Here is a 26,876-nt window from a genome sequence, read left to right as displayed (position 1 = left end):
ACAGACCGACAGGTTGCTAAAAATAGTTTATTTACACGTTCCCACCGAAAACTCGATATGCAAAATTTGTTGCCATCACATAACCTACCTATTGTTTACACAATACGGTCGGTAAAAAATTTCAGTGAAATAATTTTGGTAAAAATTTTGTCAGCTCAAAATTTTAACTGACTGTAAATTTGTAATTTGTATATAATTTAATTTTGTATAAGCAGCTACGTTAAATAACAAGTGAAAGTGAGGTTAGAAAATTTTAAAATCTTCATAATTTTCTCTTAATCAAAATTTTAGGGTTTTATGAAAAGATTAGGAAAATTTTTTTGTATTTTAAATATGAAAGTAAATTTTTTTTCCTCTATTTTCATTTTCTTTACAAAAATCGTTATACGCAAAACGATACTAGCTAAAAAGAGGATGATATCTGGTACATAAAAAAGTCTTAATTGTACAAAAATTTTTCATTTCAATTTTCAAAAAAGAAGTCATTACCAGCACGCAATATCGTAAGCAGTGAATTAGAAAAAAAAAAAAATTATGAAAAATATCTCATTCTTCTATGATTACTCTGAGTCCATTCATATGACAAACTGATGCTTAAATATACTTGTACTTTGAAATGAAAACTAATTTGTCTTCGTTATTTTTTAGAAAAATAAAAAACTAGCAAACAAAATTTCTATTGTCTAACACTGATAGTTTAGTGATGAACACTTTCTTACTACCATGTATGGAAATTTTAATTCTTATAAAACCGTTGCCTATTAACAAATGTTATAGATGCCTACTAACAATGAGTGAGTGGTAAGTATGTAGTATATCTAGCAAGTAGAAGTATGTTTTCTATTATTCAATTCGAAATGGTGTAGTTTATTGAATGTTTTGCTAAAATTTTGATATCAAATAAATTTTTGTTTTTTTGTATTAACACATTCGAATTAAGACCATCTAACACAATTAGTGGGAGCAAATATATCTTCCCCAATCTATTTTTAATATTAAATAATTAAAACTAACACACTTAAGCGATAATCTTTCTAGGTTATGGATGTTGTTATAAAAATTCTAGTTGATTTCTAGATTGACAAAGCACAGAAAAATATTTACGAAGAGAAACTTCATAAATGTGGAATTTTCTTGCAAGTGTTATTCATATTAAGTTCACAATAAAAAATTACTGTCCTCCACCATGTCAAATTACTGCCTTTATTTACTGATAATTCTAGTTGCTATACTTGTTTGGTATCCCTACTTGCAATTGGACAAGATATTTTAAAAAAAAATGCTGATACGTACTTGTTTTGCAGAGAATGTCAACTTATGTGTATACCATACCATTACTGGCATTGAATACAATTACTCTCTCTTTTGAGAGTAAAAAAGTGGAATACGATTGACTTAAATATTAAATAATAGTACTTGCGCTTGTGTCATACATTCATATTTGCACATTTATCAAATTCTCTCAAGATAATATGCAATACAAAATTTACCCGAATGTGTTAACTCTCTTTTCGCTCTTCAAAATTCATTTTTATGGCTAAAAACAAAAAGTTATTGTTTTCGAAGCAAAAAACTAAAAATTTTGTTTTGCTTTTTTTTTTCAAAACGTAAAAATAAAATAATCAGAAAAAAAGTAAAGAAAATTTAATGTTATAATTAAAATTTTGTACAAAGAAAACAAAATTTACTAAGAGAAACGAACAAAACTATAACGTGCAAATACCTGAAGATAAACCACCTGTCTACGTAAATCCGCTAATTCTTGTATTGGATCATCTAATGATGTCAACGATTGTAAACTATTTCCAAAATGTTTTTCATTATCGCTACCACCGCTACTGCCGACAAAATACTGTTGTGCAAGTAAATCACTTTGATTGGAAGAAATACTGTTACCACTGCCACCATGATTATTTTTTGTTGATTGATGTTGTTGTTGCTGATTATTAGTTATTGCAGATTGTGCTGTTGTTGTTGTTGCTGCTCCTGTTGTACCATGTACTGGTGAGGCAAAGAATTGCCCATTGTTGACTTCAAATGGGTTGAGAGTATCGGTCTAATTTGATTTTTGTTTTTTTTTTTTTTTTTTTTTTTTGAGTTTTAATTTGTTTTTTAGATGCATGTATGATTAGTATACAAAATTGCAAAAATGTATTAAAAAAAACATCAAATATTAGGAAAAAATATTAAAGAAAAAAAAAACAATATATAAGAAAAAAAAATTAATTAGATTATTAAAAAAAAATATTTTTTAAAGCTTTATAAAATTTTATTGCATATTAATAAAAATATTAGTGACAAACAATTATTAATAATAATTAAAACATTTAACATAAAATATAAAGGAATGTGTAAAATTTTACAGGTGAACAAAAAAATAGCATTTTTAGCACTTGGAGTAATTAGAACATAAAAGTCTTGTAAGGAAACTTTAAATAAAGAAATTTTTACTCATTCATATTCGTACATCCACGAGAATTTTTCAGATCAGATATTTTAATCAGAAAGGCTTTGTATTTTTGGTCAAGAATGATTGGCAATAATAACGGCAAGCATGTATTCCAGACACAAATATATTTTTGTAAAAACACATTTTACAAATATATATGGTTGTCCCTAATATTTAACGCTAAGATGATTAGAGCCGGTAATGGAAATTATCCAACCGACAGATATGACGATAAGAAAGATTAAATTACGGACACACAATATAGAAAATCATAAAAATTCCATATTAAATATTATACTCTTATTGCAAGCGGTATTAACAATTTAAATTCGAAACGAAATTGGTTTTTACAAGCAAGTCATCAGCACCACCACACCACGAGCTTTACTTTCAAAAATTTTCTTATCTATGAATGACTTCATGAAAAACCTAAATTATTTATATCTTGTCTTTTCACCTTTTGATTTAAATGCATTGAAATGACCTCAATTCAAAATAACAAAAATTGACTCCCTTTACAAACCAAAGATTTTCATTTAAAATTCAATTTAATGTTTAAATTATACTTGTATAAAATAGACCAAATTGTGGATATAGCAGAGTACTGCTTAAGAATTACTATTTAGAATTTTAGATTTATCATTCAATTTAAATGCAAAATCAAATCAAACATGAAAATAAAATCTTAGTGTATTAAAGCTTTAACACGTATGTTGTTTATAACCCCTTTCAATGCAATAGTAAAAAAATGCTAATTGCATGAAATGGGTAAAAATCGTTTGATATTTTAATATATGAACGTTTATCATGAACATCACCCTATTCTTGCACAGTTAACTTAAATGTACTATAAGGCTATATTACAGACCTAACGTTTTTATATCTATGTTATGGATGTACACACACTATATATGTATAAGTATACGTATAAAGTAAATAGAAGACGCCGAAGTAGACAAAATTTTTTCGTATCAAGATTTAGATATTTAAATTAAGTTGCGGAAGTAAGTGGAATACCCATTTACATACATATATGTTTGTCTGTGCTAGAGGTTTGCATATAAATAAGTAATTAATGCATTCGATTACCCTGCTATAATGTTAGCCATATACAAAGGTGAAAGAAAACTTGTCTTAAACGGAAATACGCGCCAAAAAAAGATTTAGAAAAAAAAGTGTTTATCATTGTAAAACTTTGTGATTCAAATTAAATCTTTAGGAAATCTCATATTTAATTCGAGTTTTTTAAGTCTATTCACTTCCGAATATAAGATTGTAATAAAAATATTAAAAATTGGATATTTGTTGTGTAATTTTACGCAGAGGAGAGCGCAAGATAAGCCCACGTATATGTAAAATTTAGGTATAACAAAGAGACATACAGTGGTTGCAATAATACGGCACGGACGAGACAGAACCCTGAATGCAGACGCTTCCAAGAAACACAGCATGCTGTCGTGTATACTTTTTTTGACCGTAACCGAGAAGAAACTTGAAGCCACAATACCAGAAAGGGAGGCCAAAAATTAAAGAAGAAGACAAATTTTTATGTTGATATATTCAGAATGTCATGACTCGAACTGAATTAATATTATGTGCAGCGGTTTCGTATTAGATTCATCACGCGTGGTTTATTGAATACCAGTATCAAGAGAATTGCAAGTAACCACGCACCGTTTTTCATATTTAGCCATAAAAATATTAGCCATTAACAAAATCCGAAATAGTTTTGCCATATTTTCTATAGGGTAAAATTAAAATGAATAAGTATAGTACTGTTATACGAGAGTAATGGGTTCAAGGGAAAATCTTTAGATGCCGAAATTACCTTAAAAGATTTGTGTTCAATAGCAAATTTTATAGTCCTTTAATCTATCCTATCATTTACTTATAAAAATCTTAATTTTATTTTATCCTGATGTTAGAAAATTTCAAAATTATAACTAGGTTGTGTTAGAAAATCTTTTTATATAAAAGTATGTAACACCTACCCTCTGCAAACATTCTTCGTCCTTTTTTTTCGGTTAATAATTTTGAATTTTTATTACAAAAATTTTTTGTTTTTTTTTTTGATACAGTTATTAAATATGTACACACACATTTATACATATTTTTGTTTTTTGATAAGCGGTATATGTGCGATATTTCAGTAGAATGATTTTCATATACATAGTGTTTATGTGGTAGTAAAACATAAATTTGAATTATAAAAACATAATTTTCAACATAAAATGAACATGCGGCAACATAAAAATGAAAATAAAATATAAAAAAATAAATTTAATAATAATTATAAAAAAAAAAAAAATAAATATTAATTACAAAAGAAATAAAAATGAATTAATTTTTAATTATAATCACCTCCTGCAGAATTCTTCTTAATCTTAATAATTGTTTTTTAAAATATAGAACATCCTGGATCATAGAATTCCTAAATGATTTATCATAAAGTAATAGATCATCAGATGAGCTATTTATTTCACGATTGCTTAAATGTAATGATGATGTTCTACTGGACGATGTATTTTTACGATTTAAATTAAAGCTATCATTTGATTTTGGACTATCTGATCCAGCTGTACTACCAAGTTGTGTTTGCTGTTGGAGACGTGAACGATTTAATAAACGTGTTGCACGAGCCGGTAAATGTGAGCTGAAAAACAAAATTTAAAAAAAAAAAGTTATTAATTAATTCAATTAAAACTCAAAATAGATGAAAATTTTCAGTAGCCTTAAAATATTAAAAAAAACATTTTAGAGTAAGCGATAGCTATAGTCAAAATACTAGACAGTGCTAAAATATTTTAACATTTTCGAAAAATGTATAAGAAATGCACAAAATTTATCTACATAATTTCATTTTTGAAAACAAATGAATAGTTGTTAACAAAACTCAACGCTTTTAGCGGTGCATACCACCGGTCTGGAATTATTAAGTAACATTGTCCAGTTTTATTATATTTTAGTTTATAAAGGGAAAAATATGTGAGTGTATTACAATTTCAAATAACTTTCAATGAAGAGCGTTGTGATAAATTAGAACCATTCGGCATGAATGTGAACAAATCAAGCCCTTAAATATCAGTTAAATTTTGGCTTTTATATTCAATTTCTAATACTGAGGACAATAAGGAGAAATAGTATACCATTTTGTTAATAATAATACCACACAACACTTTTGTCGCCTCCAATCAATATTCTTCTAACAAATATAACATAAATAGTTATCTAAACGTAAACGCCCATATAGAATTTTTAGAATCCGCAAAATGATTTGGTGTTTCCCTGAAATATTTAGAATAAGTTGACTTCAATTTTGTTAATAATGTTACGTTACTAGCCTTAGCATTACAAAACTATTCTTCTTATAGTTTCTTGAAAAAAGACTTTTCCGATATTAATTAAATTAGACCTCTTTGCTCAAAGCAACCATGAGTTTCCGGAAAATTTCGCTTTTAAGTGTTATGTATCCTCCCATTTACACTGATTTTACTATTATAAATCAGTTCCAATCTATATATCACCTTCTTGTTATGGAAATTTAAATTTAGCACCTCTAAATTTCACGGCATCCAAAAAATTTCAATATCAATAATTTATAATTTTTTAAATTGAAATTTAAAAATGTTGGCCGACACATAATTAACTAAATGGCATGCAATTTATTTTCTTTTTTTACATAATGAAGCCATTAAACGCAATATTTTCCTTTTGAGTTCTATTATCCATATTGTTGGAGGTCTACTGAATTAATATTACGAAAGAAAAAAAACGAATATTTTTTTATCCTTTTAATGTCCTTGTATACGGTATAATCAGTATAGTTTAACAAAATTTCAATATATATAAAGGATATTTGTTATATTTTGTTATTTTTTTTTTCTTCTCTAATGAAAATCCATAATATTATCGAAAAGACGCACCCTTTTTATGGACAGATGAAAATATGTAAAAATGTAAAAGTGTCCTCAATTTTAAAAACTACATTAAGTTTTGCTTCTTATGTATGGATAGAGGTACGACATTTAGTTTAATTTCGTTCTATATTAAGGATATCATAAAATGTGGTAAGAACAAATTTACTTCAACATCGTTTTATACTTCCGATTATATAGATCTTAGACTACAAGCTATGTTGTAGCCACAAATTTGCTATATATGGGATACGCACCAACATTCCAATTTAAAATTACCACAAATTTATATACAACAAAAGGCTTATTAAGAATATAAACAGAACAATTGAAATACAAGGAAGGACCAGATCCTAGTTTAAAATTAAATTTTTAATTGTAATTTTACTTGGCTTTTACATTTGTATACTTTTGTTCTTCGTATTTTTAAACCAAAATGAAAGTGAAATTTTCAAGGTTTCTCCTTTTCCATTATATACGAGTGTATTAGTCTGTATATGTGTTATACAGCATTTTCCTTTACAATTTTATAATTACCAATTTTAAAAATAATATACAATTATTTTTATGTTCAGTCCCATGATGCCACTTTTAGTATGACCGTCAAAATTCATATTGTTATCATTTTCATTTGGTATGCAGTTACGGTACAAGTACCTACATTTTATACACATAATATGGTTTTTGTTTTTATTACCTTAATGGGGATGGAGCAGGTGGACAACTAGATGAATAAATATATTGATGTTGATTTTGATGATGAAAATTTTGTTGATGTTGTTGTTGTTGATGATGATTTTGATGTTGCTGTTGTTGTTTTTGATATTGTTGAAATCTTGTACCATAATAATTACGTTGTTGTTGTTGATAATTTTGATAATTGTTAATATTATTGTTATTGTAATTATTATTACTGCTATTGCTATTACTATTATTATTGTTATAATTATATGATGTATTTGAAAATCTTCTGGGGCTGATACGTCTTAAACTATTTGGTGGTGATAAAGTTCTCGGACTATTATTTGTGGATAATAAATAGAAATTTTCTGATGTATGTAAATCAGTACGAACACGTCTAGCACCAATATCGACTGGGGCCGTCATTTTATGTTATTTTAATTTTTTTTGTTTTATTATTATGACATTATGGAATTTATAATTTTATAAGATGTCAGGATTTATTTAATGATTAGTCAGAGTTTAGTGATTTTCAATACACTTAAAATTTTTCACTGTTTTCACTTTTTGTTATAAAAAATAATTAAAGTCCCGATTTTAATTTTATTTTAAAAAATATTGTTAGTAACTGTAAAATTACACGTCTTAAAGAATGTTTGCTTTTTTTTCAGTGTAAAAGATTTTTTTTTTCAGTAATTTTTTTATTGCAAAAATATATTGATTAACTGGTCCCGTAGGCACTGATATGAAAAAGGATTTGAAGTTTTTCGTATTAAAAATGAAATGAAAAAAAAAATTTTTTTCTATTCGTCAAAATTTTTTTCCGATTTTTCTGCCACAATATGAGTTTTTTTTTTTATTTTGTAATTTTTTTAAATGGAATGACAGAAATAAAATTTACGAAAGAGAGGAATAAAAAAAATTTTTATAAAATTTGAAAATTTTTTCTTGATTTTTCCGATTTTTTTTTTTTTTGCTTTTTGCGAAATTTAATTTTATTTTTAATATTCCGTTTTGTTGTTTTGCCTTTGATTTTGTCGGTATTTTTGTTGTTTTTAGTTTTTATCGTAGGTTTTAGAATGACACAATTCGCGCAATCGTATTAAAAGAGAATGAAAAAAAAGAAAGAAAAACTTCATGCATCCTTGTTTTTCTTCTTCATTTGTTTTTTTCTCTTCTTTTAATTCTCATTCCCTCTATATTTTATATTATTTGTTATACTATAGTTGGCGACAGGGCAATTAAGTAACATAATAAAGATGAACAATAATAATTTTTTGATACCGGTATTTTCTAGGTCATTTTTATAAAAATGATAAAAAGGCGTATTGTTATTTTCGAAAAAGCTTAAATAGAAAAATAAAGTTGTTATGTTTGTGACAAAATCTTGAGGATGTTAGAATCTACTAAAATGATAACATTTTGAGTCGGAAATAAGTTTCTTCATTTAAAAATTCAACATTGTTTTGGTTTCATATTGGCATCCATTTTGGGTCCATAAGTTTATGCATAATATCGGCTGATTTTCTCGTTACAATCGTAAATCTCATAATTAATGTGTAATCAATTTAATATTTGTAAATTTGACACATTTTTAATTTAGTATGAAGAATAATATAGAAGAAAATTCTATAAGAAGAGTTGCATACTCAATGTGTGGTGTCGTCAATATAATAAGATATTGTTCTTAGTTGTAAAATTTATGGTAACTGCATTCAAATAAAAGCAAATAATTGAACCAAGTGAATTTCAAATATCTTGCCTATTCTGTTACCACCTTTATAAATTACGTATATTCCATTAGCATTTAATTTTAAAAAAGCGTTAATTTCCCGCTATCATAAAATTTTGTTTAAAATATAAAACTTTTCTCTTCTTTCTTATACAATTTTTGCTATATACGTATCAGAGGATTGAATAATTCTGTCTAATTTCTTAAATGACAGAAGTTGTTCAGAACCCAACTAATCCAATTAAATGCTCCTTGTTTGTTCTTTTTAAAATTATTTACTTCCAGTAATTTATATCAAAATTTTGTAAATCATCCTGTATCATTCAATTACGTATACATAAATTATATTTCCTGTTTTCCTTTTTTATTCTGTACAGGTACCTTATTATACCTTATTTTATTGAATTATTGTTTAAATATATACAAGTACTTTATTAACAGTTTCTGTATAGATATACATACATAAGTATATTTTATAATCATATTCAATTATTGTATCCATATTTTAAAGCAGCTGATTAAATACGAGTATATCGGTAGCCAGCCAGTTCTATTCTTTCTCCATATGTGTAATTTTTCTATTCTTCAAAAATATTATAACATTTAAATTTTCTATTCCAATTTTTTTATTTAAACAATAATTGTATGCATTTATTTACCATATATGTGATATGTATGTACATAATATATCTGCATATTTATTCTTTATTGTTATACATATCTGTACTTATTCACAAATATTATACACATATATAAATGCAGTTGCTTGTTATGTTAAAATAAAATATTGTATGCATAAAATTATTATATTTTTCTTTAAAGGTAATACAACAATCCGAACACCGATTTTATTTGAATGTCCTCATTAAATTTGAAAATGGTATAACAGTTAACGATTTAAAAGTATAATACTTGTTATATTAGCTATATATATATAAAATATAAATAAATAAGTATATTGGCAAAGACATTGTTTTGCTGTTGTTTTTCTTTTATAATAAAAATACACAATAAAGTTCTAAACTTCAGATTATCGCACTATATGTGTATATACATATAGATATGGTTTATGTTAGTTATATCGTTCAGAAATAAGACTAATTTGACATATCCTTCACATTTTGTGCCAGAAACATGTTGCTATATATATGTATGCGTAAAAACAGAATTATTTATAACTTTATGTCTAGTATATAATATTATAATAGTGTTGTTAATTCAATAAATGTGGATAGTTCGAACAGGGATGAAATGGGGTAAAATGGGGTAAATATATAATGAATAAAAACGGAGATCTATATATAGAACCCTATAGGGATTTTTTTTATTATGTTTTACTTTTTATTAAGAACAACAAAATGGTTTAGTTTTTGTTTTCTGGCTTTATGTGTTTTTTTTTCTTGTTCTTTGGCTAATAACATAATATAAAAATTTTATTTTTAATACTGAGGTGAGATTATTATTGCAGTACTCATTTGTTTTATTTTTTGTTATGTATTTAAGCATAATATTTAATATTACTACAGAGTCAAACAAAATTTTTCCAACACAACCAAATTTTTATGAAAAAAAAAGTTGGGAATTTTCAAATATAAGAGAAATCAAAAACGTATGAAGAGACAAGTTTTGCTTTTATGACTATCAAAAACTCTATAGGTGTGCAAAATAATTTAAATGATATACTGTTACTGCTACAATGACTGAATTTTAGTTTTCTAGTACCGCTCAGTGATGTGTTTTTAAATGACAAGCAAAATGCTTTTTTCAACCTTACTTTGAGTCTTTTTAAATACATGTAAGCATTAATTGGTATTTTGACCATTTCGTATGTCAAGAACTTTTGACGAACTTTTTGACTTCGTTGAAAAAAACGAAGCAAATTTTTTTTTTTTACTAGGTGAAAAAATTCGGGAAGACGAAGAAGAACGGCGCTACCAGCCTTTTTCCTCCGACAGTTGGGGGGGCCTGAATCCCACGCTAACATACGGATAAAACAGGTCGTACAGACCAACTATTACCTCTTCACTAACTTGGTTTTTCCGTACAGGAATTAAATACCTTCCATAAGGAAATTGGTATTTTGTGTTAAAACGAAAGGTCTGTTCGTTTAAGTCTTTCTGTCATAACGCCGTTGTCTAGCAGCCGAGGTATTTTTATGTTCACATGATGTTCTAGACGAGCCCTATGCCTTGTAGTATAACTCCTATTTTCATCTATAACCAAAGGAATTCCTAAGTCTATGTGGACGTCATTGTTACGCATATACCCGCAGAACTTTATTAAAGGAAGCAAATAAAGATGCAAAAAAATAAACGAGTCGAAATTTTTCAAAAAACCAAAGGAGACAGTCTTTGTTAAATGCAAAGATGACTCACTTTTGCTTTTAATGAAAAAACAATTTTTGTTCCGATAATTTTATCTCGCACTGTAGTCTGTTCTAATTTTTATAACTGGATAAGTGCTTTCTTAAGTATTCATGGCATGTTACAAACATAATTTTTTTATAGCTATTTAAATTCTATTTTGGAATAAAATTCACAAAGTTGTTCTTTTTATGTGCATAAGAAGAGAATGTTTTTCATTAGTTAATTCCGTATGTGTATGCTTAGTATACTCAAACATATTACATAATTTTGCAGTATTTATTTTTGATTCCTACTGGGAATTATTTATGTTTTTTTTTTTTGAGAATAACAATAAAAAAATATGATTTGTTTACAAGTTAATTTTGCCAAAGATTTTTCTCCTGATTCTTTAAACCAGATCTTATTTTGTTTTACACTCCTGGTATGCTATGAAAATTATAATAATTCAATTAGTGGAGTTTAAAAGTTTTCAATTATGTTATACTGTATGTCTACACAAAGATTTGCTCTATGAACACAACACAAACAGGATAAAAGAGGGGAGATTTTCTTTGAATGATTTAAACTTACGCTCCTCATAATTAGGTACCTAGATTCAGTGATAAATTAAATTTATTCAAAATTAGCGCCCTATAAATAATCCCTTTGCTTCTTATAATATTTTCAATATTCCTTGTATACTCGTCTATTTAAAATTATAATGCAACTTTCGCTTAAATTAATTTTATAAAGACAAAAATTAATCAACACTGATCAGTAGTTTATAAAATTATGGAATTTTAAAAATTTCTCCAACTCAAGTAAGAGACATCTGAATATTTAAGGTTTAAGGTAAATTCTAAAATCATATATTGCCTACATAATTGTATGACCTCCGAAAATCACCTATCAATCTTAATCTTTAATTTAATTTGATATTTTTTTTTAATATTCATTTAAAATTTGAGCTCCGACTGATTTCATCAATATGATTTCGGCAGTTTTTTTTTTTCATTTTTTCCAATCTTTCCTCAGATAATAATTAATGTGAATGAAAAATTTAAAAGATAAATGAGAAAAATAATTCGAAAATCTTCTAACGTGCACGTTTTTAATTCAATGGCGATTACATTACAATTGTACTAAAAAAAAAACAATTCACTCTTTTCGGATTTTTTTTTTCGATTTCAACAGCGTTAAAAATTTTAAAGATATAGATCGATTATAATTTATCATTTAAATAATAATAAATTATGTCAGAAAGTTATCAGTTTTGAAATGAATCTTGGTAATTTAAAAAAAAAAAAATTTTTCTTTCATTTAATTTAACCCTTAACGGTTTTCAAAATTATTCGAAATTTTGTTTACTTGTAGGTTAAATGTTCTATATGACACAAAAAAAGTTGTGTTTCCGAACGCTTTAGGTACTCTTCTTTATGCATTACCCAATCATGCTCATCCCTAGGCTATTTCAGTTCGCTTAACAGTCTGTTGTTAAAATGCTCACTAGAGAATGAAAAGAGCTACAGCCTTGAAACTAAGAACAAACACATTTTTTTTTGTAAGGAACATTCAAGAAAGATTGAATAATTGCAGATGCTCTCATACAAACGTTTGGAAATGATCTTGACATAGGCCTAACAAAAAATTCAAATTCAATATGGTTAAGAAAAATTACATACTTTCAAAAGTCAGACTCAGAATACCTCAGGTTAAAGAAAAGGTCCAATTTACGTATCTTTTAAATTTCTTATTTTAGACAAAATATTGAAATTTCGTTTAGAATGCGCATCAATTTTCATTAAAGTACAAAACTAAATTTTTACTTCTTGTAGATTTCAATTTCTGGCCAGTCTAACAATCGCAACAGGAAAGTATTTTCTTAGTATATAAATAAAATTTTTACTGTCTGTTTTGTTGCTTAATAAAAACAAAGTACAACAAGGGGTTAATTGAAAAAGCGATTTTAATTGCATAGATAGAAAACACGAAAATAGTAAAAAGTAATTTTTTTCCTCACTATGCATTATGATAAGTATTTGAAGGGAATGAATGAATGCTCGATAATAGACCCAATCTCTTGAATTTTTTTTTTTTAAATCGAAAAACTTGAGTTCTTTAATTCTCAATAAAAGTTAATTTTGTTGTTGATGAAAATGATTGAAATGTGAGCGCGTAAAAAGGTTACCATCGATTCGTTATGGCTTACGAAAAAAAAAGGAAAACAAAAAATAAAAATAACGTTGCTTTTATTTTCCAAAAAGTTTTGAAATTTAAACATTTTAATAAAAATTATTTTATATTTTCAAATTTTCAACGTTTTCAGGTCATTGCTATAATTTTGTTCTTATTTTTTGCTGTTTTTTTTTTTCATTTAATTTTCTATTTTTACTTTTCGTAAGATTTTTTTTTTCTCTTTTGTTTTTTTAATGATTTTTCACGGATTAATAGACTTCTATTACGAATTTTAAACAAAGCATAAATAAAAACTTCCGTAAGCCGCAAGTGAAAGAATCTTTTTTGCCTTGCTTTTTTTTGTAGTTTTTCGCGTTTATTTTGGAAAAGTTTTCTGATGCATAATGTGGGTTGAAAATTTTGAAAATGTTAATGAACGGTTAAACAAAAAAAAAAAAATTTTTTTTTTAAGTTGTTCTATTAAGGTACCATCAGTTACGATTACCATTATTATTATTACCTATTATTATTGTTACTGTTATTATTTTTGTAATAGTGAAAATTTCTCTATTAACTGCGGCGAAAATGTAAATGATATTGTTGTGTAGGTTCATTATTTTTTTGTTTTTAGAATTTTTGATCCAAATTTTTTGTTCCACCGGCTTTTCTTTTTTACTGTTAGGTAATATGAATACATTTTACAACAAAAAAAATTGCGTTATGCCGGAAATGAAAGTCACATAATATTTTTGTCAAATTTTTATAAAGTTCATGAACGATCAAAAGGTTATTTTCGTAAATAAAGTAATGCGACTAGATTATAATATGCAAATGTATGATGGGCTATTTTTAAAGCGGTCGATCTTCAGTTTTAAATAAAAAGGCACAAGAAAATTGCAAAATAAATAAACTTCCATATTCTTTTTAAACTCAATTTCAAGTAAACGTATGCGGGCGTGTTAGCAGTCAATTGGGAATATAAGGTTCTATTTGTGGTCACTTTATCAATTTTGATGACCAAAATATCACAAAATATACGTTCAGTATTCTACATCTATTTTACGTGAGCAACAATTAACCATATAAAAAGAGTATTTATTATTTTCTACACTAGCAAATTGACAGTTCCAAACAGTGTCCCGCAAAATGCTTTCCGAACACATTTTCAGTTTATTTATATTATTTAAATATTACAAAAATTTGATAGAGTCGTTCGGGCGCCAGATTTTTCAATGTGAAATTACGTGCCAAACTGAGTCGATTTAAAGTTTACAACACTGTAACCGAATCATGAATTAGGTATTAAAAATTAAAAATACAAAACACGAGAAATCACAAAAATCACCTGTTATAATCAAACAAACGTGAACACAAATATAAATGGAAAGATTAACTTTTCTTATAAATAAGTTTCTGGTAAAATATGAACTTATGGCATCATTAAATTAATATTATTATAATGAATAATTTATGTGATATTTAATATTAAAATCTGATATAAAAAATAAAAATTATTAGTAGTGGGCTGATGATTAATACTACAAATATGTTAAGTTGATCGTAATTAAGTTATAAATTACCATATAAAGTAGAAAATAGTAATTTAACAATTTTGATAAGTTTCACAAGCATCCGATGAAATGTTAGCAATTAATATTATTTAACAGGAAGTTTGTGCGACAGTAAGAGAATTTTAAAAAATTTTAATAGCGCTGTTCAGCAATTAATTATTAAGTATGATTTTCCAGTTTCAATAATTGCAGGGCAATAAGCGAAAAATTTATAATAATTAAAAAAAAAAAATAAGAAAAGAGATTGAGAGAGAGCGAGAGAGGGAGTATAATATAATACTTAAAAATATCAAAGGTGTGGATTAGAATATTTTGTTTTTAGATTACCTGTAAATTCATTCTAATTAAAGGAGCACACTACTGCATTAGTTTCAAAAGCTGAACAAGTTTTCACAACGAAATTTTATACAAACTTTTAATTTGGAATACAAAAATTGATTTAAAAAATTTGAAATTTTTGAAAAGAAAAACTAAAATTTTAAAAACAAAAAAAAATCTAGTAATCAAAAAATTTTTTTCGAAACTTTTCTTGGTAAAAAAAATTGATAGGTTTTTTATTTTTGCCAATTTTTATAAGAAATGGTACCTATATGGTTTAAAATTTTTAAATGCATTTTTCTCAGATTGGGTGCAATTTAAAAATTTTAAAAAAATATTTTCGAAATCTAGACACCATTTGGCATCTGAAGTTATTAAAATTATCCAGCTGGAGCGAATTTTTATAGACATACCATATAAATTTTGATATTTATTTTATTTTTATTTAGGATAAACATTTTTTTTAATAGGAAAATTTAATTTTTTTGAACAAAGTTGAGTTTGTGGTACTTACATTATGAAGACAATAAATAGTTAATAAATAATTTAATGGGATTAATAAATTTCAAACATATTTCTACAAAAACTAAATTGGCATACGGTTGATGCAACTAAAGAGGTGTTCCAGTAAAACAATTATGTAATTTGAAATATGCGATTGAATAGAAATAGATTTGAAAGAAGAAAACAATCTTTTGAGATTTCGGAACAAATGTTTTACCCATTTTCGATTCTTTAACCCATGGAATATGTTGTTGTACAGTTCATATGATTTAACAGCGCTACTCATACTAATTTCGTAATAGAAAATTTAGCAATTTTTATGAGCAATTTATGTTAGCAACAATATTATTGTTTATCAACATGAAGTGCAGTTTTCAAAACACTACATCGCGATATACTGCGTTTATGAAAACGCCAAGTATAATATTTTTGAGAAAGTGAAATACATTATTTACTGCAGCAACAAAATTTCGAATTTAATATTAAAGTTAAAATTTATTTAATGAAAAAAATCGTAAAATATTGAATTGAATAATTTCATTGTAATAATTTAATTTAATTTTTTGATTACTTTCTCAATTTCTAGCTTTTACATTTCCTTTTATTACCTACATAATTAACTTTCATTAAATTTAAATTATCTTTAAATTATTTTTAACCAACAAATAAAAAATAAAATTCAATTTTAACCAATGATTTTTCACATTTATTAATATTTATGGTTTGCACCTACTAAATGAGACCCACCCAGCGTAAAAGAAAATAAATTTTCTCATTTTTTTTCATACCACCTACAATTATTACAAAATTTCACATTTTTTTCTTTACTTAAATTTTTAAATGACAATTAAAAAGTGTTTCATCTGAAAGTAAAGTAATTAAATTTAAGTAATTAATGGAAATTTCTTTGTACAAATGCAGAACAAATGGATGACGTGAGTCGTCTGCCTAGAAAACGGTACATCACTAGTTCCAATCCAATTTGATGACTCGCTCCTTTGTTTACGTCGTCCATCTGTTCTGCACTTACATATTATGAAGGAATTCCCATTATTTATTTCTAATTAGAAATTGGTAAAAAAGATAAATTACAGACTTTGTTTTAAAGGTGTATCATTAAACATATTGTTTCGTGTATGCCGTTTTCAAACATCTTCTCATATGTAAAATTGAAAAAGGTGTATAACATGTAAGGTACAGTCGTGCTCGCACCATGTTTAACATTTACATTGATTTTTTAATTGTTAGCCTTATTATCCCAGTCTTATTTACAAAAACTTAGCACCGTTCTTTTGTACTCTGTTCAATATAATTCGATATACCATTTCGTTCTGAGAAGGAAATTTTTTAGCTTTATAGTAAGCTAGAAAACCTTATTGTAAAACAAACCAATTAATATAAACGGTTTATGTCTATGATTTTTTAAGATATATATCGCAACCACTGGCTAAATTGCTTCACTGAGAATACGCCAATATTTCCTCGGAGCTACATATTAAAATTACCATACATACGTTATATTTTACCCATGATGTCACGAAATAGCCGACGGTTGACTTTTTTATTTTACTAAATTTTTGATTACTATTTTCGAATTAGCGTTTTTGATCTACAGCATCTACGGAGACTTCACCCTACTTAATAACAGTTCTTAAATTAATGTAATTTTTAATTGCATATCATCAAGATTAATTCAATTTTAAGTCAAATTTAATACATGAAATGCTCATATTAAGTATAGAAATTTAAACAAAAGTTCAACATTCTTTCAACATTTTGCATTCATACACACAACATATTGTATTAAAACTCATTATTTGACTTTGAGTCCACATAACTTTTAATTTTTAAAAATAGAAAGATTATTATGAAAATTAGAAAGTACTATTAAGCAAAATGCTAAACAATAGTACAATCTTACAATTTTTTGCACCTTTTTTATAATACTGTTATAATTTTCTTTTAAATCCCATTCTTTATGATGTTTTTTTAAATCCCATTCTTTATTTATTTTCTGATTCCTTTCATTTCTATAATACTAAAATATTCAATTGAGCATCAAAAAAATCTGATGTGGTCAGCACATAACCAACCGCATTGTATATTGTCTAGTTAAATGAAATTGTTACAGAATATTATAAAAATGTCTGTTAAATACTTCTTTCCAATTTTTAGGACATTAGTAAGCTTATAGTTAACATACCTAGAAAAATGAAAATTTGGCTGTTAGTAGAGTTTCGCTTTGTGCTACCCGAATTCCCTGAAATGCTCGCCAGCTAGTTTCTGCAAATAACGCAAATATCAAATTTCAAGAAATTCCATCAATTCATTCCGTAGATATAGTGAAAAATGTAAAATCGGCCCGCACATCAGTTTTCGAACCCTGATCTTTCCAAAAAATTTATATGTTCATTATTTTAATACGAGGAATTAATTAAATATTAAATTTCAATGAAATCGGTTGATTATTTCTCTTTATATACACAAAATGTATATTTGGACCGAAGGAAACCCCCAGTTGCTGATACCTGATTTCTTCCAAAAGTTAGGAATTTTTGCGGACAGTCGAGCAAAGCTTTTTTATATGAAATTTCAAGTAAATCGGTTGAATATTTTCTTAAAAATGGTCAAAAATGTAAAACAGGCCCGCTAAAAAGTGCAGTCTGATATATCCCAAAAGTTGATCAATCCGTGTCACAGTCAAAATAAACTTACACATAAAATTTTATCAAAATCGGTTTAGCCGAACTTGAGATACACGCTTGCAAACAAAAACCAACAAACAGACAGACCGACATCTCTCTATAAGTAGGTTATTTAAACATCCCTACTATGAACAATTGCATTCCCACAGAAAACTTGATATGCGAAATTTGTTGCCATCACATAACCTACCTATTGTATACACAATACGGTCGGTAAAAAATAGCAACAAGCACAAAAACCTTCAATTCTTTATTCCATCTACATGAACAATACCTAGTAGATATACGAGTACGTATACAGTACGGAAATCTATATTAATGGTATTGCTAACCACTATTGAAAATATTGAAATTTTGAATCTTTTATAAATTAAGTAAAACGAAATTTAATAGAAAATTAAATGAAACAATGAAGAAAATAACAATTACTCGAGCACAAAATATAGAAAAAAAAATCGACAATCTCATCAATCAAATATTGATTCAAAACTATTGTATAGCTAAACCTTTATAGCGTAAGTGATGAGTAACAGAACCAAGTTATTTATATCCTGAACAGACCATTGAGCATTTGAAAGGCTAAAAACAAAACGCAAAAGAAAAAAAAACTCTTCAAAGTAATAGGACTGAAGAGTTAACAGAAAAAAACCTTTATAAAAAAAAATTTTAAAAATCATCTTTTGTTACAAAAAAAAAATGAAAAAAATGTAAGAGAGGTGATCTAAATAACAATAGAGCACATGAGATAAGATCAAAATTTAAACAAAAAAAATCATTACAAGAAGAAACAGCAAAACAAAAAAAAATAAAATAAAACATCCGTAAAAGGTTCGTAAGTATGTTTATTAGATTGAGTCTTTATTAATAAAAACTTAAATTTATCTAATACGCGATACTTTACGTAAGGCAATATTCGAAGTCAGATCACATGTTTTGTCGACCAATTGACCATTCTCACCGTCCTACGTTAGTTTACTAACGAGCGATATCGAAGACCAACCGTTTCATTATAGTGCATTACAAATTTGCTCCCCGAATCAAGTCAATTTGTAGTTAACAGCCCTAGCGAATCACACATATCTTTAAACAATAATTATTTACGTTATATACAATATTAAGAGATCTATTACGTAAAATGCGTACGTATCCGTAAATATGAGTTCGTATCCTAAAGCATTGTCCATGCAATTAGAAAACAATAATCGAAAAATGCTTAAAAATTAGGAAGGTAATGAAAATTGTTTTCGATTTCTGTATAATACTAAGTACAGATGCACCGTCAAACTTTAAATAATAAAATTTATAATATTAACTTACATACTATAATTAGTAATATGACAAGAAGAAACATTATACACGATAATTAGTCTTAGGCTATAGAACATTTTTTGTAAAATCAACGAAAGCGCCTAAATCGATTTGTAAAATTTCGAATATTTAAACTTATTTTTCATTCAAAGCTATTTGTTTTCGGTTTTCGAACATTTTCTAAATTAATGTTATTGTTTATTGTAAATATTTTTAAAATCTTGTTAATTGCTATTATTTAGCACTTAATTATCTTTAGTCATTAATTTTTCAATAATAATAATTAGGAAATAGAAAAATATAAATTAATTGTAAAACGAAATTTCTCGAACAAACTTTTTTTTACTACGATTCTAAAATTTTAAGACCTTCAATACGTATTTAATTTTTTTTCTTTTCTGTAATTCATTTTTAATTGATGATGGAATCATTAATAAGGTTCAACATTATGAAAAGATTAGTTTAGGTAGGTAGGTATAGTGATTTTCTTTTCATGCTTCATAAAATTGGTATTCAGCTGATTTTTTTTAGTGCACAATAATAATTTTATTTTTATTCGTTGATTTCGCATTTTCATATTAGACCTACATATATTAAATTCAATATCTAGCTAAACAGTTGCAAAGCTACGTATAATATTCTCCCAGTATGTATGCCATTAGCTAAATGAACAGTTTTCTACTCAATGGATCTAATCAATTTGCAGAGAAAATGGTAAATTAAATAACAAAAAATTAGAAAGAAAACGTATTTTTGCTGATGACATCTTTCAAACGGACTCCGTCACGTCAAGAGTAGAATAATTTATGGAAGTTGTGCTTAACTGCAACATTAATATCAAAAAGTGCCAAATAAAATCAAGTACTTATTTTAAAGTTTACGAAACATTCTGACCAATCTTTTTAAGGAAAACTAATGAAATCTGAGACCATATCAAAATTAACTATACAATAAATTGCATAAATCATGTACCAACATTAACAATACAATTGTATACAAATTTCTATTACAGTTTGTGCCCTTCAATGTTTAATTTTTTTTTTTGTAGATTTTCTATTTTATTTTTATTTTTTTCTGTTGGGCAGAAGAGAAATAAATTTGCAAAAATTTTATTATATTGTACGTGCAATTTTTAAGTGCTTTTTGTTTTACTAAGATTTTTTGACCTCCATCAGCATCAAAAATAATGACATGCACATTGTAAAAAAAATTATTATTCTCTACAATTCTGTGAATATTGTGTGCGATGTTAACTACATAGAAGTTTTGTGTTTTTTGTACACAATATTTGAATGCAAGTTGGTATACTGTATTTAGATTGAAGATTTTCTGATCTTACATAGTTTACGTTTACATATACATGTACGATTTATATATAGGAATTTGAGTCGAGATTTAAAAAAATTGATACTGTTTCAAAAGATCTACTATAGTTGCGAGTTCATGATTTGGAACAATTCAGATGAGATACACTTAGGTTGAAAATTTTTTTTTCTTCAATTAAGTAAGCTTACGTAAATGTATATTTATATACGATATACCATTTATTGTATTGCATGTGCAAATGTGTGTTTTAGCAAAATGTTTAGCAGAACACTGTGATTTAAAAAAAGAAGTGATAAAGTGATTAGCATATAAATTTTAAAATGCATTCTATCAAACTTAAAATTGTGTTAGTTTTCTATTCATAAGAACGACGTTACGGCATTCATTATAGTTTTCCACAAGGTTTACAATCAGAAATTCTCGAATTGTGTTTTAAACTCCTATCATTGTGCAACAGCAACATATCGTCGACAAAACGTGTGGTATTACAGTTTTTGCGACGGCATAATATTAGGCATAAGATCTTATAATAAAGCTGCGTATGTTATGCATTATTAAAATACTTATATTTTGCAAAAGTTTCCCCGATTTTGATAAAAATACATTTTGATAAAAAATTTACTGAGTATTAAAAGACCGGGATTTAGAATGATTACGATCATTTGAAATTAAAGGAAAAACGTCTAATCACAGTCAATCGTATGTAAATTTGAATACTGCAGCGCATTGTAACAATGTATTCTAGGTACACTTAAAATAAGTTTGGATTTTCGACCTGTTCAAATTTAGGAAGTTATAGTTAGAAGAAAAGTTTTTTTTTTAAAATAAACACAAATATCACGAAAGCAACATTACTTTATAAATTAAAATCTAAATTAAGAATAAAAATTTACGATAATTATCCCAGAAGCTCGTATAAATCAGGTAAATGCAAAAATGAGTGTAATTTTGATCAACTAAATTTTGATTGATTCTTTTTGTAATGTTCGCTATCTCGCTCTTTTATAAAGGTTTCATATTGAAGAATTTAATTGTAAGGCGAATAGATACGGCAACATATGTATGTACATACCTCACATATGCAATATGTACATACATACATAATTTTGTTCACATAAGCATAAACACATAAAAATGTTACTCTATTCAGTGGAACATCTAAGGTGAATGTAAGGTTTGGTTTTAAAGGTGAATAGAATGGAATTTGTTCAAAAATCTTATTTTGCTTTTTTTTTATTTTTGTTCGCATGGTTTTTTAAGATTGTTTTGTAATTTCGCTGTTGTTGTTGCTGTTATGTCATTATATTGTTGCTGCTGCCGCCGCTGTTATTGCTATTTTCTTAATGCCACAGATACAGAATTAAAAGAGAATAGCAATGAAAATAACAAAAATTTATTGTTATTGTAATTATTATTGTTGCTGTTATTCTTTTTCGCTGCTTTTTATGATTTTTTTTTGTATTTTTTCTCTACCAAATTCATATGATCATAATCACTTCATGCCGATGGGAAAAAACTTGTGATTTAAAATTTTTATTTTATTCATAATATTATTATTGCAATATTATATTATTTAATACGTGGTAGGATTCAAAAATTAGGAGACAAACGCTTCCTGAGAGAAATTTTATAGTATTTATAGTAGCATGTCTTTCCCGATATAGATGGGTTTTTGCGAAAAAACCCTAATTTTAAAAACCATAACTCATAATCTGCACTAAAATCGTTACATTTCAAATCATTATACCTATTTTTCCTCTCGGCTAATATCTTTGTAAAGGTCGATGTGATTGAGAGTGTAATAGTGTTATTAACTCTAAAGTGTTATACGAGTACGCCCTCAGATATGGTATTGGTCTCAGCCTTGATATACCTGAATAACTTATACGTGTCATAGGGTAATTCAGTAGGGCATACACAATCATTGTTTAAATTAGAGCATCAAAAATGAGTAAAAATTTTGTTCGGAACTAGTTGTCAAATCTCAACGATTTCCCAGATACAGGGATATTAACGAATTTTGACGAATTTTTTACTTGCCCAATCTTTTTTTGTTACAACTTCCCTTTCAAAAAAGATAAAAGATTTATAGAAACAGTTTTTGAAAGGTCTGGTAAAGCGGTTGAAAGCAAGATATTATTTGATTACCTATTTTAATGTTATTTCGGAAGCACATGCATACGAACTTTTTAAAATATTTCGATTTTTTTTCATTTTGTATTTTTTCATATTTTCTTTCTTACTACAATTTTATATAAAAATTTTTAAAACTTTAAAATTGGCTAAAATTCCTGTATCTTGAAAACTCTTGTATTTAGTTTCAAACAAAGGTTTTAGCAAATTTTGATGCTCTAAACAACGACATATAATATTGTACTCACTCTAATAATTTGATATAGTTTTATAAGATGTGATAAATTATTACATATATTGTTATATACAGTGTACAAGTAACGAAGTAACTCTTTTGCAATAATATTTTCCACGAAAACTAAAGTTTTATTTGTTTTCTTATTTTTTTTCCTATTATATTTGAAATGTTTTTTTGCATTGATAAAACTAATGCAGAATTAAAATAAGTAAAATAAAAACCATGAAAATAAAATTAATAAAATAAACTCATTAAAAATTTTATGAAACAAAAACAGAGCCGAAGACAACGTTAAAGAATTAGCAATGGTCATTACTACTACAGTAAATATGTACAACAAACTGAAACCCGCTACTTCATTATTATTGTATATTATTGTCTTCAACATCTCATAAAATACACAACAACTAAAATTATAAAGTGTGGAGATATTCAAAAATAAAAAGTTTTACACGCTTCAAATCTCTTTTAATCGGCGCAGTTTAAAATTGTAGGAGATAGCAATTAAGTTGATGAAAGGAATAATTAAAAAAAAAGAAATAATGCTCATCTCATGTGTAATAAAATATAACACAATTTTATAAAATGTGCACATTTTCACGTATCTATATATTTGAAAGCATCAGCGTTCACATATAACTTTGTTCATATTTCCGATGATTTCTGAATAAAACTATAAAATTAATTAACCGCTTAAAAATTTTCAATAAAAATAAAAACATTATAAAATTATTAATAAAATGCAGTTCCATTAGAGTAAACATTTAAAATATTCAATATGTTAGTGTAAAATTATTGGATAAACGCTACAGAATATTTAGATTATATTGTATGATAGCATAAATGATCCTTTCACTTTCGACATTGTACGTAATTAACTGCAAAACGCATTCAAAATATTTTATTTGTGTTCTCTAAAAGAGTTACCAATTTGATGTGGGTTATAACAAATTACTGTTTTAATTTTTCAGAAATAATATCATTTTAAAGCGGAATATAGTGGAAAAATTGGTTATTAATTAAATTGAATTTATAATAAATTATTATTTATCCGCAATACTCTAAGATTTTTAAAATGATAGAATTTTAAAAATTTATTTACTGTATTTAAGTATAACACTTATTACAAATATTGTAATACAAACAAATTTTGATAATTTAGAGAGCAATACAAGCGTGTCACAATTTCGTCACAAAAATTATCCAAGCCTTTTAGACGTCAGGAAAGAGAAAATGCATGTAAGTTTCGAATTCTACCATTAACATGCTGAATTCAAGTCATACATGCTGACATACTAATACATGCTACATTATTTTACTTAATCAATAATTAAAATGTCTTTGTCTATATATTAGATACCTCTTTGTTATATAAAAAAAGAAAAACTTTGTTATATAAAAAAATAAACGTTCAAGTATAACAAGTTTATTAGAAATATTATTATTAGGATGCAAACGCCCAATTAAGTATAAAAAATATAATCAAGTGCAAAAATAAAAAAATCAATAAAATTTTAACAGCATTTTATATAGCAAGCAGAGATCGAGGACTATTCTTAACCTAATCTTTTATATTTTTCTGTATTTAGAAAGATTTAATTTTATTAACACAAATTGCACTATAATATAAGCAATTTTGTTGAAATTTATGGTTGCAAATAAGTAAAATAAGTCTGACACGAAGGTGTCATTGAAATTTTTTTTTTTTCAAACATTTTTATATTAATTAAATTTACAATTATTATTAATACAGTATGGATAGTTTTATAAAAAATGTGACCAGAAATTCATTGAGAGTAAGAACATAATATTTATGGAAAATTGACTTTGTATTTGCACGCAATACTCTTTAGATTATTGCAATTTTTGCGGAGAAAAAAGTTTTGTGCTTATAATTTTAGTATACTTTTTAAGAAAATTCAAAATTTAAATTACAAACTGTTTTACAAAAATTCAGATGATTACATTCGAGCAAGTATATAAATAAAAGCTCAAAAACCAAAATATTCAGAACTATTGTTAATTTCGTTCGCAGATCCGAAATTCGGAAAATTACAAATTCCATATTCTCGATTTCGAAATACGAAAATTCTTTTAAGAATTTTCGTAATAGAGTAGTCGTAAATTATGTTCGTATAGTAAAAATAACTCTCAAAAGCCTACGAAAGAGATAAGCACACGTGACAAGGAATTTAAGAGAGCAGTTGTTTTAAATTTTCAAATTTTGAATTTTTTTTGTTTGAGTTTGAGTTCCTCTAACACATACCATGAAGAGAAGTCAATTCATATTGGCTAAAAAAAAATTGAATATTTTTGAAAAATAGAATGAAAATTTGTATGAAAGTTGTTTACCTAAATAGCAACAAAAAACATAAATAAACAATTTTGGCAGTTGAAATAAAATACTGATTTTGACACTTCGAAAAATTGTGTTGTCATTGCTGATTCATATTCACTATGAAAAGAGTTTGTGATTATTAAAAATCTACGTCGTAGCTAGATTAAGAATTGCGCGTATAAAAATGACACTGAAAAATTTAAATATTATAGATTTCAATAGAATGTTTGAAAATATATGCAGATTTCAAGAATATTACTCTAATACTTTTGTGATTAAAAAAATGTAGTTAAAAATTTTTTGTGTAATGTTTAATCGCTTGGCTCTAGATACAGATTTCTCGGGGCCTTGAACTTGGATTCTTATGAATCGTTGTGCGCAACGGACCGGTTAAAATTTATCGGGAACCTTAATCTTGAGTCCTAATTATCTAGCGCGGGGACGCACAAAATATCTGTATTATCTAGGTGCTGATTAAATTTGTCCCATACATACTATAACATCACATAACATAATTGCTTGATTTGAATCCGGTTGGTATTGAGTTTTATAAGTGATAGTTTGGCATCGACAGAAACCAACTTCATGTGTTCTTTGTTAATTTTGATTTAAACATTAATAAATACCACAAATTGTAGAATGCCATACATATTATACACAATACATTAAAACTACTAGAGATTTTTGTTTAAATATTCAATTACTTCCCTATATAGAAGAATTAATTTTAATCTTTTAGCCACCTTATACCGAGTAACTCTAGTGTAACTTCATGATCTCATCCATAAAAAAGCAAAATGTTATGTAAATTTTGCACAAGTATCTTTTAACTTATGATGAATAAATTAAAATAAAAATTTAATTTACAAAACTTGTATTTTACATATTAAATATATTTTAGTGCTTCAAAGTACATATATAATATATGTATGTATTTGTAATCTATATGTTACATAACATTTAAAGAGAGAAGTGCAAATAAAAATTTAAAAATTTACAAGTAAAAATAATTTCCTTATAGCCGGTCGGTCAATCAACTTTTTATGCTGTTTTAGTTTTTTTTTTCGCATACCTACATAATATTATACAAAAAAAAAAAAACAATAAATAATAATAATAAAATTGTTGAATAAAATTAA

The 26,876-nt window shown here is 26.2% G+C and overlaps 1 protein-coding gene across 10 annotated transcripts in view; it reads right to left on the bottom strand.

Annotated features, from left to right (window-relative positions):
- Positions 1–26,876, bottom strand: part of LOC129610437 (uncharacterized protein DDB_G0283357) — a 165,039-nt gene that overhangs the window by 13,900 nt on the left and 124,263 nt on the right. For 7 of the 10 annotated variants that reach the window (XR_008697090.1, XM_055523007.1, XM_055523011.1 and 4 more), the window contains 3 exons: positions 4,811–5,102; positions 4,441–4,461; positions 1,724–2,056 (listed from right to left, as the gene is read on the bottom strand). Coding sequence is in view for 9 of the 10 variants with exons in the window: in XM_055523007.1 (XP_055378982.1) it covers positions 1,724–2,056; positions 4,441–4,461; positions 4,811–5,102 (646 nt within the window). In the remaining variant the exon portion in view is untranslated. The remainder of the gene's footprint in view (positions 1–1,723; positions 2,057–4,440; positions 4,462–4,810; positions 5,103–26,876) is intronic. The other 3 variants (XM_055523008.1, XM_055523010.1, XM_055523009.1) reach the window with 3 other exon arrangements.

This window comes from Condylostylus longicornis, unplaced genomic scaffold (genome assembly GCF_029603195.1).
Source record: "Condylostylus longicornis isolate FDR11 unplaced genomic scaffold, ASM2960319v2 ptg000044l, whole genome shotgun sequence".
NCBI classification, from domain to species: domain Eukaryota; kingdom Metazoa; phylum Arthropoda; class Insecta; order Diptera; family Dolichopodidae; genus Condylostylus; species Condylostylus longicornis.
This window is presented reverse-complemented; position numbering and strand designations above follow the sequence as displayed.